Source organism: Mobula birostris, chromosome 1, assembly GCF_030028105.1.
Source record: "Mobula birostris isolate sMobBir1 chromosome 1, sMobBir1.hap1, whole genome shotgun sequence".
In the NCBI taxonomy this organism is placed as follows: Eukaryota; Metazoa; Chordata; class Chondrichthyes; order Myliobatiformes; family Myliobatidae; genus Mobula; species Mobula birostris.
Window position 1 is genome coordinate 72,417,283 of NC_092370.1, and position 18,325 is coordinate 72,435,607.

Below are 18,325 nucleotides of genomic sequence, written 5' to 3' on the forward strand. Positions count from 1 at the left end.
CCCTAATGGCCAAGGGTAAGAATGACCTCATACAGTGCTCTTTGGAGCAGTACATTTGTCTTAGTCTATTACTAAAAGTGTTCCTCTGTTCAGCCAAGGTGGCATGCAGACAGTGAGAAACATTGTCCAGAATTGCCAGGGTTTTCCATAGGGTCCTGTTGGCATCATCCGTGTTGATGCCACATCCCCAGCACACCACTTCATAGAAGATTGTACTGGCGGCAACAGGCTTGTAGAACATGTGAAGGAGAGGGCTTCACATGTGGTAGTGGAAGGCTGATATTCAGATTGGAGATCTGTGACCAGTGGTATGCAGCAGAGATTGGCGCTGTTTGTCAGTTATATTAATGATTTGGTTGACAATATTATTAACATGGTTAGTATGTTTGCAGACATCAAAATTGGTGTATGGTGGACACTGAAGAAGGTCATCTAAGATTATATCAGGATACAGATGAACTAGGCAAATGGAATAAGGAAAGGCAGATGGAAATCAACTTCAACAAATGTGAGGTGTTGCCATTTTCATGTAGTGAAACCATTGTAAGACTTAAAAAGTAAATGATGGGACTGAAGAATATTGTAGAACAGAGAGACCTGAGGTACATGTTTGGTTCCCTTAAAGCGGCAACACATGTAGATAGGGTGTTGAAGAAGGTATGTGGCATGCTTGCCTTCATTGGTCAATTGATTGTGTACAGAAGTTGGGATATAATGTTGAGAATGTATGAGCCATTGGTGAGACTAAACCTGGAGTACTGTGAGCATTTCTGGTCATCCCAATCCCACTATATATACATATATATCTGTAGCCCCTGGTAAGCCTCAGGCTCGCCCAACTCGCTGTCATTTAGGGGAAGCAGACTTTGGCCCCGCAAAACTGGGTAAGTTTGTGTGGATGCTGTGTGATGTACCCCACCCCACCAAATAACAGACAATACACCATATACAAGTAAATGATTACAATTTATAGATATTACTGGAACTATGTAATTAATAGAGATAAAATATAAAAGGAAAGTAAAAGGCACCAGACTTATCAAAGTTCAACCTCTTCGTGCACAAACAGTTGGAGCTCTAGTAATGATCCTCTTTTCACCATTCGATCCCTTCTGACCACCTCGACCCGCCGCCTGGGACCAACCACGGTGATCGACCAGACGCTCCACATGAGTCTGTCTTCGTCTCCTCTCCTCGTTGAAGACCCTGGACCTTGGACTTCGGCTCAGGGTCCATCCCATCGGCCAGCTTACAGCATATATCTATATCTATCTCTCTCTCTCTCTCTCTCTCTCGCTCTCTCGCTCTCTCGCTCTCTCTCTCCCCTCATCACGCCTTCTCCCCAAAAGCCTGCGCATCACTATAGCCTACAGACCCACAAGAAAGAATAGCACCTATCCCAATTGGTTAGCAACTGAATACAACTTCCTCTATAACCCAAACAAGCTGCTAGCAAGAGAACTTTCTCAGCAGTTAACATAACAAAGAAGCCATTTTGATTAGCCTACGCAGTAACATAAAAGAAGAAACCCCTTCAAACAACAGGAATTCTGCAGATGCTGGAAATTCAAGCAACACACATCAAAGTTGCTGGTGAACACAGCAGGCCAGGCAGCATCTCTAGGAAGAGGAACAGTTGACGTTTCAGGCCGAGACCCTTCGTCAGGACTAACCTGCCTGGCCTGCTGCGTTCACCAGCAACTTTGATGTGTGTTGTGAGAAGAAACCCCTTACATATACCTGTGTGTGTGTGTAGGGTGCGTAAGACTTCTGCACAGTACTGTATACAAGGGAAAACAATAAGAGAATGCATGATGAAGTGTTACAGAAAGAAATGCAGTTCATGTAGGCGATAAGGTGCAAGACTATAATGAGTTATAGCCTAAATGATCTAATAACAGAAGGATAGAAGCTGTTCTTGAGCCTAGCAGGACAAATTTCCAGGTTTTTGTATCTTTTGGCTGATGGGATGGTGAGAGGTGGGGGGTACAGTGCGCAGAAAAGATGTCCAGAGCAGAGTTGGTATTTGATTACGTTGTCTGCTTTACCAAACCAGTTAGAAATGTAAACAGAATTCACAAGGGAATGCTGATTTCTGAGATGTGCTGGCCTGTGTCTACAGCAAAGTGAAGTTTCTAAAGTGTTTTCAAGATACCTTTCTTTTCCTGTACTTCTTTGACACAACGAGGAAAATAGCATTGCTAGACTTAGTTCTGGAAAAGGAAAAAGGCCAATTGGAACACTGATCAGTGCTGAAGTATCTGGGTAACAGTATCCCTAAAATTGTAAGGCTTAAAATAGCCTTGAGAGAGGATATAGACCATTTCAAGTTTTAAAAAAATGTAATTGGAAGAAAGCCAAATCTGGTCTGGCCCAAGTAAAATGTAATCTAGGCTTGGAAAAATTTTACTTGAATAATTAGGGACCTTAAAGATGAAAATATTTCAACTCCAAACTAGATACATGATGGAGAAGGTTAAAGAAATTAAAGCCAGAAGTTGGTAAAAAAAAAAGTGGAATGTAAAACAGAGCTGACAGAAAAAAATATGACAAGTATACAAAATTATGAGGTGCATGAAAAGGATGGATAGTGGGAAACATCTAATAACAGAGGTATGTAAACCAGGCATTAGTCTAAATTCAGGAATAACAGGTTAAAGCTGAGCCAAGGAAAATTTTTTTCAGCAGTCTGGAATGCACTGCCTGAAAAGATAACAAAGGCACAGAAGGATTTGGACCAAGCGCCGGGAAATGGGTTTAGTATAGGTAGGTTCTGTACTTGAGAGTTTTCAATGGATATGATGAGCCAATGGACACATTTCCAAGCTGTATGACTCTATGATTTGATGATAAGTTATGCTGTTAATGCAATAAAATCGTTGAAGAAATAACTTACCATGGATAAAGGGGAAACTGGTGAATGTACTATCCAGATTTCCAGAGGCATAAGGTGCCATATCAAAGGTTATAGTAGAAAATAAAAACTCATCATTTTGGAGGAAACATACCAGTGTAGATATAAGGAATCTGGCCATCAGGAAACAAAAAAAAAGGTCCTTCTTTTGACTAGCAAAATGTAACAGGGCGTGTAGCATGGAGATGAGTACTTGGGCCTCAACTACTTACGATTTAGATACATGACTTAGAGGAAGGCATTGAGGCACTGTTGTTGAAAAAGGATCTAGTGCTTTCCTGGCATGAAATATATGACAAATAAACTCTTCTCGTGCTTCCTGCTGGGTACAAGAAAACAGTACAACTGTTGTTAAATTTGCCGATACACACACATATATGGGAAGCTCAGGTGTGAAGAGGATGCGAGGAGGATATTAGTAGGTGGGATAACAAGGGTCTTACAAGTGGAGGATAATACAACAATTGTGAAACCACCCATTTTGACATGAAAAATAAATTGTGTTTCATCATCAAAATAGTGGAAATCACAGAACTCTGTGAGACACTTAGCTCTGAGTGACTTGGTGAATTGTTTATAAGAGGTTTACATGCAAATATATTTCACACACACGTGAACTGCAAAGAAGATAAATGCAGCTTAAGAGATCAGAAGAGAAATCTCATGTCAGAGGACATGGTTGAGGTACTAAATAGTTGTATTTACATTGTTCTTGGCCAAACGCTGGAATATTTGAGTCAGCTAATTTATTTGGGATTTTGTTCAATTAAAATTATAATAATTAGATTTGGATATTAAAATTATTTAGTCTGTGTTTGAATTAATGAACACTCAAGGAAGTTTTGGTGTTATCATATTGATTTTGCAGTGTAATTCTTAAGCCCGATACTCTACAAGGAAAGATCGTTCCTCCTGTTATGACTATCTCTTACACAGATGTGAAGATTCAAAATCCAGATCAACAAACTATTTCAGTAAGTATGATTCCTTTTTTGAAAAAAACACATTTAATTATGAACATAGGCGTTACTCGTTATCATGTTAATTTTGTCATGAAGTCTGTTGAAGACTGAGCCATTGATATAATCTTTAATATTTCTATGTGAAACTGCATGCATCCTTAAATAATAAAACCATAAGACAGAGGAGCAGAATTATGCCATTCGGCTCATCGTTTCTACTATTCCATCATGCCTGATTTATTATCCCTCTCAAACCCATTCTCTTGCCTCCTCCTCGTAAGCTTTCATACTCTAATTAGTGAGTTGTACTATTCATTGCTCATGATCTGTAGCAACCAGAAAACATTGGGTTTAATCTTCCAAATTTAGGCAAAAATGTAACTTTTTAAATTTGTTAAATTATATTAAAATAAGCAATAATGAACAGCAAACTAGCTGTACAGATTAAAGAAAGGTTTCAGGAAGATTGGGAAACTGTCTTTACAAGTGAATATACATAACAAAGTCTCACAAACTCTGGCATCTTCAGGGCTTCGTTATGCCAGATTTGCAGATTTTTAAAACTATTGGATGTTGTACCAACACATTTTTATTTCACTCACTTTTTTTTTACATATTAGATATGGTATACATTTTCTACTGAATTTAATGAATTTAAAGGGAGAAAGAAATATACATGAACTTCAGACACCAGCTCCAGCCGCATATTTGTCCATGTTCCTACCCTTGGTGCTTCAAACCTAACCCTGGCTCCTGCCGCACATCTGGCTAACAATTCAGTTCATACACTGATCCCCCAACTTATACCTCAAACCAATAACCAATATGCTGAGGTATCTGGGGTTCCAAACAGAATGGGTTTCAGACTTATGATGGATTATAAGTGTCACTATAACTTGGTTGCACCAAACTAATGCTTTATTTGCTGTTTTTTTCATATACTCTACAGATATCTTTTTCTGTTGAATATCAAATGGACTTGACTACAGCATTTCAAAATACAAAGGTAATATTCTGTAAGAGTTAGCCTGTCATTTAAACTAAAAGTTAAAACAACAACGTACTGTCTACTTTTTGTTTTTCATAGCATCCAATGTCATTATTGTCTGTCTTTACCTCAAACTGAGCTTTTATCATCTGTGTCTATTACTGGAAGTTTGATGTTAAGTATTTAAAGTGTATCAGTTAATCTTGCTTATGTCGGTCCAACATCAGCTCAGCCTGTTTATTATAATCAGACTGAATTCCAAACAGTACTTTGTTTTCTATGAAGTAAATTACATTACCTCATTCATTTTTGAATAGTAGGTAAAATATTCTTAAATAAATTTGTCTATCTTGATTGTCACATATATAATGGTTATAGTGGAAAAACTAATATTATGCTGCGATACTAGTATAGCTGTGGAGCTGTGCTGATGAATAGTCACAAGCCTTGACTTCGCAGTCTGATTAATCCTACCACATTCATCTGTGTGCCAGGGACAAATGACAGTGTAAGGGTCTGTTAAAGTATATGTACATTTTTGCCTCAGACTTGTGTTAAACTCACCTCTTGAAATATTAATTTTTACTTATCAAAATAATTTCAAGAGGAGATTTCACATAATGTTAGACACATTTTGTGAATTCTTTTTTGTTGGCTGGGCATAATTCCCAATAAAAGTATCTCATTAAAAAAGTTAGGTGCAAATGTATATGGATGTGTTGTGTAATACTCCTAAATTTAAAAAATACAAATATTTCTAGAACAGCATCATTATCAGCGGAGGGTCCAATTTTCTATACTGTTTCTAAAATAGAACCTGGATTCTGCATTTAAAGAGTCTGATACCTCATCATGCAACATAGTTCTCTTATTTTACAGAAATTAGTTTTGTCAAGCATTGAAAAATATGTTTGCAGGATCTATTTTAAATTTACCAAAAAGTCAATGTTCCAAATTTAAGTTTATCTTATGTATCTTTCAACTTATATTAAATATTATCTTGACTGTGATTGACAGGGAGATATGGATTTTTCACTTTGAGAAAGGACGAAGCCACTTTACTGTCCATTCAAAGGATATGGAGCAGCACAGTGGCACAGCTAATAGAGTTGTTGCCTCACATCACCAAAGACCTGAGTTCAAATTTGACCATGGGTGCTGTCTTTTTTCACATTCCTGCTATGACAACATGGGCGGGTGGTTCGATTTCCTCCCACATGCCAAAGATGTTTGGACTGATAGGTTAATTAGCCACTGTAACTTGTCCCTAGCACATATGGTAGACGAGTGTTGGTGGAGTTGATCAAAATAATGGTAGAATAACATGCGGGATTAATGTAGGATTAGAGTAAGCAGGTGGTTAGCGGTCAGCATGGACTCAATGGGCTGAAGGAACTTTTCCATTCTGTATCTCAGTGTGATTGTGTGCCTCTATAAACACCAAGTCCTGAGTGCTCAAGCTGGACTAATTCACTCTCAGAATCAGAGGGTATTGGGAGGATGATGAGCAGAAAAAAATATAATCAGTAATTTTTTTTATCATGCATATTTAACTGTTTTCTTCTGCTTTAGATTGCACTTGGTTTCTTGGCAGGCTTATCAACTATATATTCAGTGGTAAAGACAGCCAGTTGGAAAAGACGAATTGGATCTCCGTTGATTGATATTCCAGTATGTAGAATTTAAGAGGCACTATTAAGACGAGTATATCACATCTCAGCTTCTCATAGCACATGGACTGAACCTGACTTTGTGTAAAAATATAAAGTTAATAGGTCAAAATGTATGTGAAAAACACTTGTATTTCTAGTATGCACTTATGGCAAGCCTCTACAGAAGCTTAAGACTAGAAAGTAATCAAATATGAAATTAAATTTGTTCTTTTGTTTTTCTTCAAATGTTTTAAATATAATTTCTAGTCTCCTCTTGCTTTCTTTAAATGTAATGTATCATATCCCAACTGGGAAGGAATGCATATGAGTCAAGTAATATGCTTCTGCTTGCTTCAGATGCTACGTGAATTGCTTTCCCCTTTAATAGTTCCCTGTTCCTGAAAGATCCCTAATGAGCAGAGTATCTTCCCCCAAATAATATGGGCATCATATTTTGAACTTTATATATTACTGCAGAAGAGTACTAGAAATAAGTAGTTTTGGTACATACTAACTGCAGACAAACAAGCCCAACTGGTATCTATTTTCATAATCCATGGAGATTTTACCTTTTGAATCTGAGAAGATGCCTTGTGATCCATCTGAAAAAAATGGATTAAAGAAAATTAATCCCTCTCGTGCCCCTTCTCCTTCCCTTTCTTTCATGGCCCAATATCTTCTATCAGATTCCTCCTTTGTCAGCTCTTCACCCTTCTAACTATCACCCCCTAGTTTCTTATTCATCTCCCTCACCCCACCCATCTTCCCCTTCACCTGGTTTTCACTTATCACCTACCAGCTTGCACCTTCTTATTCTGGCTTCTTCCCCCTTCCTTTCCAGTCCTGATCAAGAGCATCGGTCCAAGCCATTAACTGTTTATCCCCTCCATAGCTGCTGACTGCCTTGTTGAGTTCCTCCAGAACTTTGTGTGTGTTGCTCAAATTAATAAGGCAAGTAGACAGCCTTTGTTTAGTAAGTACAGAACATATGCATTTTCCCTTAATGTCCTATTCTAAAGCCAATGACTCCTTGTTATAGGGCATTTCACATTTGGTACTGACCTCCAATACCTCGACAAAATTTTGAGTATAGAAGTTTACAAGTCAATAAGCCAAGCTGATGTCATGTGCCAGTGCATGCACAGCTATTGTGGCTGAAATCACCTAACTCAATGTAGACTGAAAATCCATCTGTGGCTTCCTGTGTGACTATCATTTACACTGAGAAATGTTCAGTTAGCCAATGAATGCTATTATTGAAGTTCCTTTAGAGCATGCCACATAAAAATGTGGCAACCCTGATTTGCATCTGGATATGGCCATTTATTTTGATCAAGAGGACATTACAGCATTGAATTTGAATTTGTGTTTGGCGTGGTATAAATACATATACAGTAGACAAAACAATAGCTTGATTATCTAAGCAGCATTATACTGAATCCATAGAAGTGTTGTATGGATATTCTTCAGTTAAACATGAATTTTCTCTTATTTCAGACTGTTTTGAAGTTCATGCTGTTTTATTTGGGAGACCTGGCAAACACCTTCTTTATTGTGACATTTGGAACAGGCCTTTACTGGCTTATATTTTTTAAGGTATCACTACGTATTTAACATGATCATATACATCAGCTTCTGTTCAATCTAATTTATTGATATTTTCTAAGTATAATTAATATTTACACAAAATATATTTATTTTTCTATGTATTTCACAACATAGAACATAGAATAGTACAGCACATTACAGGCCCTTTGGCCCACAATGTTGTGCCGACGCTCAAATACTGCCTCCCATATAACCCCCCACCTTAAGACCATAAGACCATAAGACAAAGGAGCAGAAGTAGGCCATTCGGCCCATCGAGTCTGCTCCGCCATTTTATCATGAGCTGATCCATTTTCTCCTATTTAGTCCCACTCCCCCGCCTTCTCACCATAACCTTTGATGCCCTGGCTACTCAGATACCTATCAATCTCTGCCTTAAATACGCCCAATGACTTGGCCTCCACTGCTGCCCATGGCAACAAATTCCATAGATTCACCACCCTCTGACTAAAAAAATTTCTTCGCATTTCTGTTCTGAAAGGGCGCCCTTCAATCCTGAAGTTATGCCCTCTCGTACTAGACTCCCCCATCATGGGAAACAACTTTGCCACATCCACTCTGTCCATGCCTTTCAACATTCGAAATGTTTCTATGAGGTATCCCCTCATTCTTCTAAACTCCAAGGAATACAGTCCAAGAGCGGACAAACGTTCCTCATATGTTAACCCTCTCATTCCCAGAATCATTCTCGTGAATCTTCTCTGTACCCTCTCCAACGTCAGCACATCCTTTCTTAAATAAGGAGACCAAAACTGCCCACAGTACTCCAAGTGAGGTCTCACCAGCGCCTTATAGAGCCTCAACATCACATCCCTGCTCCTATACTCTACTCCTCTAGAAATGAATGCCAACATTGCATTTGCCTTCTTCACTACTGACTCAACCTGGAGGTTAACTTTAAGGGAATCCTGTACGAGGACTCCCAAGTCCCGTTGCATCTCAGAACTTTGAATTCTTTCCCCATTTAAATAATAGTCTGCCCGTTTATTTTTTCTGCCAAAGTGCATAACCATACACTTTCCAACATTGTACTTCATTTGCCACTTTTCTGCCCATTCTTCCAATCTATCCAAGTCTCTCTGCAGACTCTCTGTTTCCTCAGCACTACCGGCCCCTCCACCTATCTTCATATCGTCAGCAAACTTAGCCACAAAGCCATCTATTCCATTATCCAAATCGTTGATGTACAATGTAAAAAGAAGCGGCCCCAACACTGATCCCAGTGGAACACCACTGGTAACCGGCAGCCAACCAGAATAGGATCCCTTTATTCCCACTCTCTGTTTCCTGCCAATCAGCCAACGCTCTATCTACGTATGTAACTTTCCTGTAATTCCATGGGCTCTTATCTTGTTAAGTACCCTCATGTGTGGCACCTTGTCAAAGGCCTTCGGAAAATCCAAATATACAACATCCACTGCATCTCCCGTGTCTATGCTACTGGTAATTTCCTCAAAAAATTGTAATAGGTTTGTCAGGCAGGATTTTCCTTTAAGGAATCCATGCTGAGTTCTGCCTATCTTGCCATATGCCTCCAGGTACTCTGTAACCTCATCCTTGACAATCGACTCCAACAACTTCCCAACCACCAACGTCAAGCTAACAGGTCTATAATTTCCTTTTTGCTTCCTTGCCCCCTTCTTAAATAGCGGAGTGACATTTGCAATCTTCCAGTCTTCCGGAACCATGCCAGAATCTATCGACTTTTGAAAGATCATCGCTAATGCCTCCACAATCTCCACAGCTACTTCCTTCAGAATACGAGGGTGCATTCCATCTGGTCCAGGAGATTTATCGACCTTTAGCCTATTCAGCTTCCTAAGTACTTTGTCGTAATTGTGACTGTGCACACTTCTCTTCCCTGCCACCCTTGAGTGTCTGGTATCCTGCTGTCTTCCTCAGTGAAGACTGATGCAAAATACTTGTTCAGTTCCTCTGCCATCTCCTCATCTCCCATTACAATTTCTCCAGTATCATTTTCTATCGGTCCTATATCTACTCTCACTTGTCTTTTACTCTTTATATACTTGAAAAAGCTTTTAGTATCCTCTTTGATATTATTTGCTAGTTGCCTTTCATAGTTAATCTTTTCTCTCTTAATGACCTTCTTGGTTTCCTTTTGTAAGGTTTTAAAAACTTCCCAATCCTCTGTCTTCCCACTAATTTTTGCTTCCTTGTATGCCCTCTCCTTTGCTTTAACTTTGGCTTTGACTTCTCTTGTCAACCACGGTTGCGTCCTTTTTCCACTCAAAAATTTCTTCTTTTTTGGAATATACCTGTCTTGCACATTCCTCATTTTTCACATAAACTCCAGCCACTGCTGCTCTGCCGTCTTTCCCGCCAGTGTCCCTTTCCAATCAACTTTGGCCAGTTTCTCTCTCATGCCACTGTAATTTCCTTTACTCCACTGAAACACCGACACATCAGATTTCGGCTTCTCTTTTTCAAATTTCACAGTGAACTCAATCATGTTATGATCACTGCCTCCTAAGGGTTCCTTCACCTCAATCTCTCCAATCACCTCCGGTTCATTAAACAATACCCAATCCAGTACAGCCGATCCCCTAGTGGGCTCAACAGCAAGCTGTTCTAAAAAGCCATCTCGCAGACATTCTACAAATTCTCTCTCTTGAGATCCAGTGCCGACCTGATTTTTCCAATCTACTCGCATGTTAAAATCCCCCACAATTATCATAACACTGCCCTTCTGACAAGCCTTTTCTATTTCCAGTTGTAATTTGCAGTCCACATCCCTGCAGCTGTTTGGAGGCCTATAAATAACTGCCATCAGGGTCCTTTTACCCCTGCTATTCCTTAGCTCAACCCATAAAGATTCTGCACCTTTCGATCCTATATCACCTCTTTCTAATGATTTAATATCATTTCTTACCAATAAAGTCACACCTCCCCCTCTGCCTACCTTCCTATCCTTCCGATACACCGTGTATCCTTGGACGTTCAGCTCCCAGAGACATGCATCCTTTAGCCAGGTCTCAGTGATGGCCACAATATCATACCTGCCAATCTGTAGCTGTACAACAAGATCATCCACCTTATTCCTTATGCTGCATGCATTTAAGTACAACACCTTAAGACCAGTATTTGATACTTTTTGCTTTGATTTCACTACAACTTTATTGCACTTCAACTCATCCCAATGGCTACACATTTGCCCCATCACCTGCCTGTCTTTCCTGACATCTTTACTGCTCACTATCTTAGATTTATTTCTGCTAAATTCCTCCATATACCTGTCTAGTAGTCTTTTAAACTTCACCAGTGTATCTGCCTCCACCACTGACTCAGGCAGTACATTCCATGCACCAACCACTCTCTAAGTAAAAAACATTCCTCTAATATCCCCTTTGAACTTCCCACCCCTTACCTTAAAGCCATGTCCTCTTGTTCTGAGCAGTGGTGCCCTGGAGAAGAGGCGCTGACTATCTACTCTATCTATTCCTCTTAATAGCTTGTACACCTCTATCATGTCTCCTCTCATCCTCCTTCTCTCCAAAGAGTAAAGCCCTAGCTCTCTTAATCTCTGATCATAATGCATACTTTCTAAACCAGGCAGCATCCTGGTAAATCTCCTCTGTACCCTTTCCAATGCTTCCACATCCTTCCTGTAGTGAGGTGACCAGAACTGGAAGCAGTACTCCAAGTGTGGCCTAACCAGAGTTTTATAGAGCTGCATCATTACATCGCGACTCTTAAACTCTATCCCTCGACTTATGAAAGCTAACACCCCATAAGCTTTCTTAACTACCCTATCCCCTGTGAGGCAACTTTCAGGGATCTGTGGACATGTACCCTGAGATCCCTCTGCTCCTCCACACTACCAAATTTTGAGAATTTGCTTTTGGGATCTAGGCATTACCAACAAGGCCAGCATTTATTGTCCATTCCTAATTGCCCTTGAGAAGGTGATGAACCACCACCTTGCACTGCTATAGTCCTTCTGGTGAAGGTACTCCACATTGCTGTTGGGGAGGGAGTTCCAGCATTTAGACACCATGACAGTGAAGGCCCAGCAATATATTTCCAAGTCAGAATGGTGCAAAACATTAAAGTGAACTGTAGGATGTGCTACTTTCATCTGCCTGTTGTCCTTGTCTTTCTCGGTGATAGAGGTTGAGGGTTTAGTAGAGGGCCTGTAGATATTACACACTGCAGCCACTGTGTGGCAGTGGCAGAGAGACTGTACAGTATATTGAGGGGTATTTTATAGAATATTGATTACAACAGGCTGCTTTATTCTTGATGGTTTCTGAGATTTGTTGGTGCTGCTTTCATCTAGGCAAATGAAAAATATTCTATCGTGTTCCCAGTTAGTGCTTTGTAGATGATGGAAAGGCAGTAGATTGTCAGAAATTAAGACACCCATTACAGAGGTACCTGCTCTCTTGAGGTCACATTATCACAGAATGCTCCAGTTGAATTTCTGATCAGTAGTGACCCCCCAGGACACTGATGGTGATGAAAACAATAGGTAAAGATGGCCATTGTCTTACACTTCTGTGGTAGTGATTCTACTTCCCACTCATCAGCCTATGCCTGAATCCTGTTTAGTTCACACTAGCTGCAGTCATAAGCAGCTGTGTTTGCTGAGAAATTGTGAATGGAATTGAATATCATGCATTCACCAGCAAATATCCCACTTTTAAATTTTTGGTAGAAGGAAAGACAGATGAAGCAGCTGAAGATGTTTGAGCCCAGGAGAGTGTCCTGAGAAATTCCTATAGTGACATTTCTGTACATCAATCTTCTGTGAAGCTCCTTATAAATTCATTTAAAATGTTATTTACTGTACAAATGCTTTAACATGACCTTAGCATTGGCTTAGAGATCATTTGTTTCTTCAGGGTCAAAAGGTTCTTTTTGTTTTTCTACCAACACCAAGCCAAGAGACCCATTTTATTTATTCTGTGGCCAGTGCATTTTCACTAAAGGTATGTATTTTTAAAGAATATAGATAACATTGATCTAGGACTGTTAAGCATGCAAAATTCAAATCCTTTCAACAAATTCTCCTTTCTAATGTAAAACAGATGAGTTGAAATTAAATGCACTATATATGTGTAGCCTGGGGAAAAGTACACACGCAGGGCAACAAATACTTCTTTCGAGTCTTAATTCCTTATATCTGTTTTAAATGTTTAAGTGCCAGAAGAGAGTCGCGAAACAAAACAAATGAGTTTACAACCAGTTCTTGCCATTACAATCTCAGTTTAACTTTCGATCCACACGCTTGTGTATGGACAGAATTGCGAAAGCAGTATAAAAATTACCAGAACTAATACGGTACTAATACGGTAGTGGCAATTCTACTTGGATCGTGAGGAACTTTGCCCAAGCCACGCGATCCAGCATTGAGTCATTTATTCGAGAAAATCTAAAGCATCCACATGCAAAACATGTCAAACTACTGATATTCTCGATTTGCCAACAAGCATAGACGAATTCACATGGATATCGTCAATTAGTGCTCACCTTTCCTCACCATGCCCAGTATCTCTGGGAGGAACTCAATTCCAATGCCCCACCAGCGTCTTCAGCAGAAACAAAATGGTCTCCCCACTATACTGCACATGCGTAATGACATCACCGTCTCCCTTAAAGGCACAGACAACTGTTCTAGCATTACCCGGATGGATGCCTAAGTACACTTTTAACGATACTGAATAAGATCCGACGGTCACCCAGTTACATTTGTACAGATCGAATAACAAAGAACAAAAGGATCAGAGGAATTTACACTGCTAACCTGCTGTGAGTAATTAGTGAACAAAGATGAAGATTTTACTATGATGTATTGTTGTCCAGGAACTCAATCAGGGAATAATTATTATATGACAGTGCATGCTAAAGGGAGCAGGGGATAAAATTGCTGGGGCTCTGACCAAGGTTTTGCACCTTCATTTGCCATGTGTAAAGTACAGAAAGATGCTGCCACCTGCCAAACCTCTCTGCATTCCATAGGGATCACACAGTCCATGATTCCCCAGTTTGCTCATTCCTCCCCACCAACCGAGCATCCCATACCCTTTGGCACTTTACCCTGCAACATCAGGAGCCATAACTACTGTCTCCACATCTCCTCCCTCACCACCGTTGAAGGCCCCAAACAGCCCTTGCAGGTGAGACAGGTTCACATGCATCTTCTCAAACTTCGTATATTGCATTCAGTGCTCCTAACATGGCCTTTAAGTTCAAGTTCAAGTTTAATTGACACTCAACCATACATACTACCCGTGAATACAGCCAAATGAAACAGTGTTACTCAGGGCCAAGGTGCAAGGTGCAAAACACAGTACCAACAGTCACACACAGCACAAGACACATATAAGGTATCAGTAAAATACATTCACACCAACAAAAATGTTGGTTAAACATAGTGCAGACTGGGGATGACTGCTTTGTCAAACATCTTTGTTCTGTGTGCCGAGGTCTTCTGAAGCTCCTAGTTGCTAGCCGTTTAATTCCCATCCCCATTCCCACACCAACCTGTCTATCCTTGGTCTTCTCCACTACCAGATGAATTTAAGCACAAACTAGAGGACGAGTATCTTGTATTCTGCCTGAGTCATTTACAACGTGATGACATGAACATTGAATTCTCCAATTTCATGTAAACGGTGCACTCTATGTCCCTTTTCTTGCTCCTTCTGATCTGTCTAATTTCTCTACACCCGCCTTAGCCACCCATCATCTGAGGCTGATGTCTCTGCATCCTTCACGAGAGTAAACTCATGAAAAACACCTGGTTCAGATGACTGCGTACTAATGATCTGTGTGGACCAACTGGCTAGAGTATTGACAAATATATTCACTAGCTTGCATCTGCTGGCTGAGGTTCCCACCTGCTTCAAAATGACATACTTTGTACCAGTGCCCAACAAGAACTTGCTTAAATGACTACAATCATTTACTTATATCAACTGCAATACTTAGGCCAACTTTAAGAAGTGCTTTGAGAGGCTGGTGCGATTTAACTCCTGGTTCAGAGATGATCCAGCTTCAATTTGCCTACTACCACAATAGGTCAACAGCAGATGCAAATTCTCTGGCTCTTCATTCTGCTGACAACAGGAGTGCACATATCAAGCTTCTGTTCATCGACTACTACTTGGAGTTCAACAAAATTGTATGGCACGGGGTAGGGCCCTGAGCGGTAGGGTGGCTGATGAGAGATCAGGGGTTAACACCGCAGTCAATGAGAGTAAATTTCATTGTGACGCTTGAGAAGAGCACAGGAAAAGGGGAAGAAATACCATTGTTTTAAATGCATTTATTTCAAGAAGCTTGACACGTCAGGTGGATGAACTCAGAGTGTAGATTAGCTCTGGGGACTGGGATGTTATAGCCAAAACAGAAATTGGCTGAGGGAAGGGCAGCACTGGCAACTTAGTGTTTCAAGATCTAACCTGGTCCCAACATATCGATGTAGTCATAAAGAAGGCAAGATAGTGGCTATGAGTTTGAAGAGATTTGGCATGTACACTCAAAAATTTCTACAGTTGTACCATGGTGAGCATTCTGACAGGCTGTATCACTGTCTGGTATGGAGGGGCTACTGCACAGGACCAAAAGTGCTGCAGAAGGTTGCAAATCTAGTCAGCTCCATCATGGGCACTAGCCTACAAAGTACCCAGGACATCTTTAGGGAGCGGTGTCTCAGAAAGGCAGCACCCAGGGCATGCCCTTTTCTCACTGTTACCATCAGGTAGGAGATACAGAAGCCTGAAGGCACACACCCAGCAATTCAGGAATAGCTTCTTCCCCTCTGCCATTCGATTCCTAAATTGACATTGAAACTTTGGACACTACCTCACTCTTTTTTTAATATACAGTATTTCTGCTTTTTGCACATTTTTAAAAAATCTATTCAATATACATAATTGATTTACTTGTTTATTATTATGTTTTATTTTTTTCTCTCTTTCTCTGCTAGATTATGTATGCATTGAACTGCTGCTGCTAAGTTAACAAATTTCACGTCACATGCCGGTGATAATAAACCTGATTCTAATTTTGATGTTATAGGTGTGAGAGAATTGCAGAGGACATGACTTTGGTGCTTGGAGAGGATATTCTTGAAGGAGCATCCAGTGACGCCATATGGGTAGAACTTAGAATTAGAAATGGAATGGTAACTCTGATGAGATTGTATTATAAGTTTTGTAAAAGTCAATGTGTACTGAAGGAGCAGAAATATAGAGAGGTTGTAAACATAATAGAGTAGTATTAGTTGGCAAATTTAATTTTCTTAATGTTGACTGGCCAACCATTGTGTGAAAGGTTTGGGCAGGTTAGAATTGATAAAATATATATCAAAAAAGCTTCCTTGATCAATAAATAGAGAGACCTGCTAGAGAAGTGCAACACTGGACCTCCTCAAGGGAAATGAGGTAAGACAAGTAGCAGAAGTGTCTGTTTGCAAGCTCTTTGGCCCAGTGACCATAATTCGATTAATTTTAAAACAGTTACAGAGTGGCTGATTCATGGGTTAAGGTGTTTGAATTTAGCAAACACAAATTTTGGAGCTATTAGGTTGGATCTTACAGTGATTGATTGGGCGAGATGGCTCTCAGGGAAAGAGTGTCTGCCAAGTTGGATGCCTTTAAAAGTGTGATGTCAAGAAGTCAGGGCCTAAATATTCCTGCTGGGTTGAAAGACAAAGCTGTCAGATTTAGAGAACCCAAGTTGGTAAACCATATTGAGGCTCTGCTTAAGAAATCAAGAAGGCAATCACTGTGCATAAACAATTGGGAACTAGTGAATCTCATGGTAACTATAAGAAGTGTGAGTACACTTAAAAGAGAAGTTAGAAGGGCAAAAAGAGGATATGAGAAGGATCTAGCAGACAAAGAAACACAAAATCCATATTAATAGTAAAAATGTTACCAGAAGAGAATAGGTTTCCTTAAGAATCAGCATTGCCATTTGTATGTGGAAGCAAAAAAAAGCGGTGAGATTTTTAATGAATATTTCTCTTCAATTTTTACTGTGGACTAAAGGATGTAGGCTAAGGGAATAAGGGAAATGAGTAATGATGTCTTGAACCACATATGAATCTGCATTAAGGTGAATAAACCCCCAGGGCCTGACCTGTTGCATTCTTGGACCTTCCAGGAAGACATTGTTAAATTGTTACATCATTTTTAGCTGCAGGATTTGACTAATGTGGTGCCATTGTTTAAAAAATGGAGCAAAAATAAGCCAAAAATCTACAGGCAAGTGAGCCTAACTTCAGTGATAGGTAAATTCTTGCAGTAAGATGGCAGAACGCTTGGATGCAGTGATTGCTCCGGATCTAATCAAGGGTGTATTTGTTCATCTTGTACGTCTTTTTTAACAATCGCAAGTTGTTACTGGATACTAAAAACATCGCTTTGTCATAGAGAGGTGGCTGGTAACGGACCCAAATACAAGACACAGACACTGAAGGACTAGGGACAGGACTAGGATACAGGCTGAGGGCAAGGACATGGAAATGAAAACAGGGAACCCGGAACAGGACTGGACCAGAGAGCTAGGAGCCCGGGCTTGGACCCTGAGCCAGAGACTGGACAAGGACCCAGTACCTGGGTCTTGCCTCTGGCTCGGACCCCAGAACTAGGCAAGGACGAGGCTGGAGTCTTCAGGCTTGAGGCTAGAGGCGAGGCTTGGCAGGAGGCAGGAGGCTGGAGTCTTCAGGCTTGAGGCTATAGGCGAGGCTTGGCAGGAGGCAGGAGGCTGAAGACTTGAGACGAGGCTTGGCAGGAGGCTGGAGATGAGGTGAGGCTTGACAGGAGGCAGGAGACTTGAGGCGAGGCTTGGCAGGAGGCAGGAGGCTGGAGACTTGAGGCGAGGCTTGGCAGGAGGCAGGAGGCTGGAGACTTGAGGCGAGGCTTGACAGGAGGCAGGAGGCTGGAGATGTAAGGCGAGGCTTGGCAGGAGGCAGGAGGCTAGAGACTTGAGGCAAGGCTTGGCAGGAGGCTGGAGACTAGAGGCGAGGCTTGGCAGGAGGCAGGAGGCTGGAGATGAGGCGAAGCTTGGCAGGAGGCTGGAGACTTGAGGCGAGGCTTGGCAGGAGGCAGGAGGCTAGAGACTTGAGGCGAGGCTTGGCAGGAGGCAGGAGGCTGGAGACTTGAGGCGAGGCTTGGCAGGAGGTTGGAGACGAGGCGAGGCTTGGCAGGAGGCAGGAGACTTGAGGCGAGGC

At 40.8% G+C, this 18,325-nt stretch overlaps 1 protein-coding gene across 1 annotated transcript in view; it reads left to right on the forward strand.

The window, feature by feature from the left end:
• The window catches only part of tmem67 (transmembrane protein 67), a 173,290-nt gene that overhangs the window by 71,847 nt on the left and 83,118 nt on the right, over positions 1-18,325 (forward strand). The window contains exons 14-18 of the mRNA XM_072245077.1: positions 3,783-3,888; positions 4,826-4,882; positions 6,437-6,535; positions 8,014-8,112; positions 12,987-13,073. Of these exons, the coding sequence (XP_072101178.1) occupies positions 3,783-3,888; positions 4,826-4,882; positions 6,437-6,535; positions 8,014-8,112; positions 12,987-13,073 (448 nt within the window). The remainder of the gene's footprint in view (positions 1-3,782; positions 3,889-4,825; positions 4,883-6,436; positions 6,536-8,013; positions 8,113-12,986; positions 13,074-18,325) is intronic.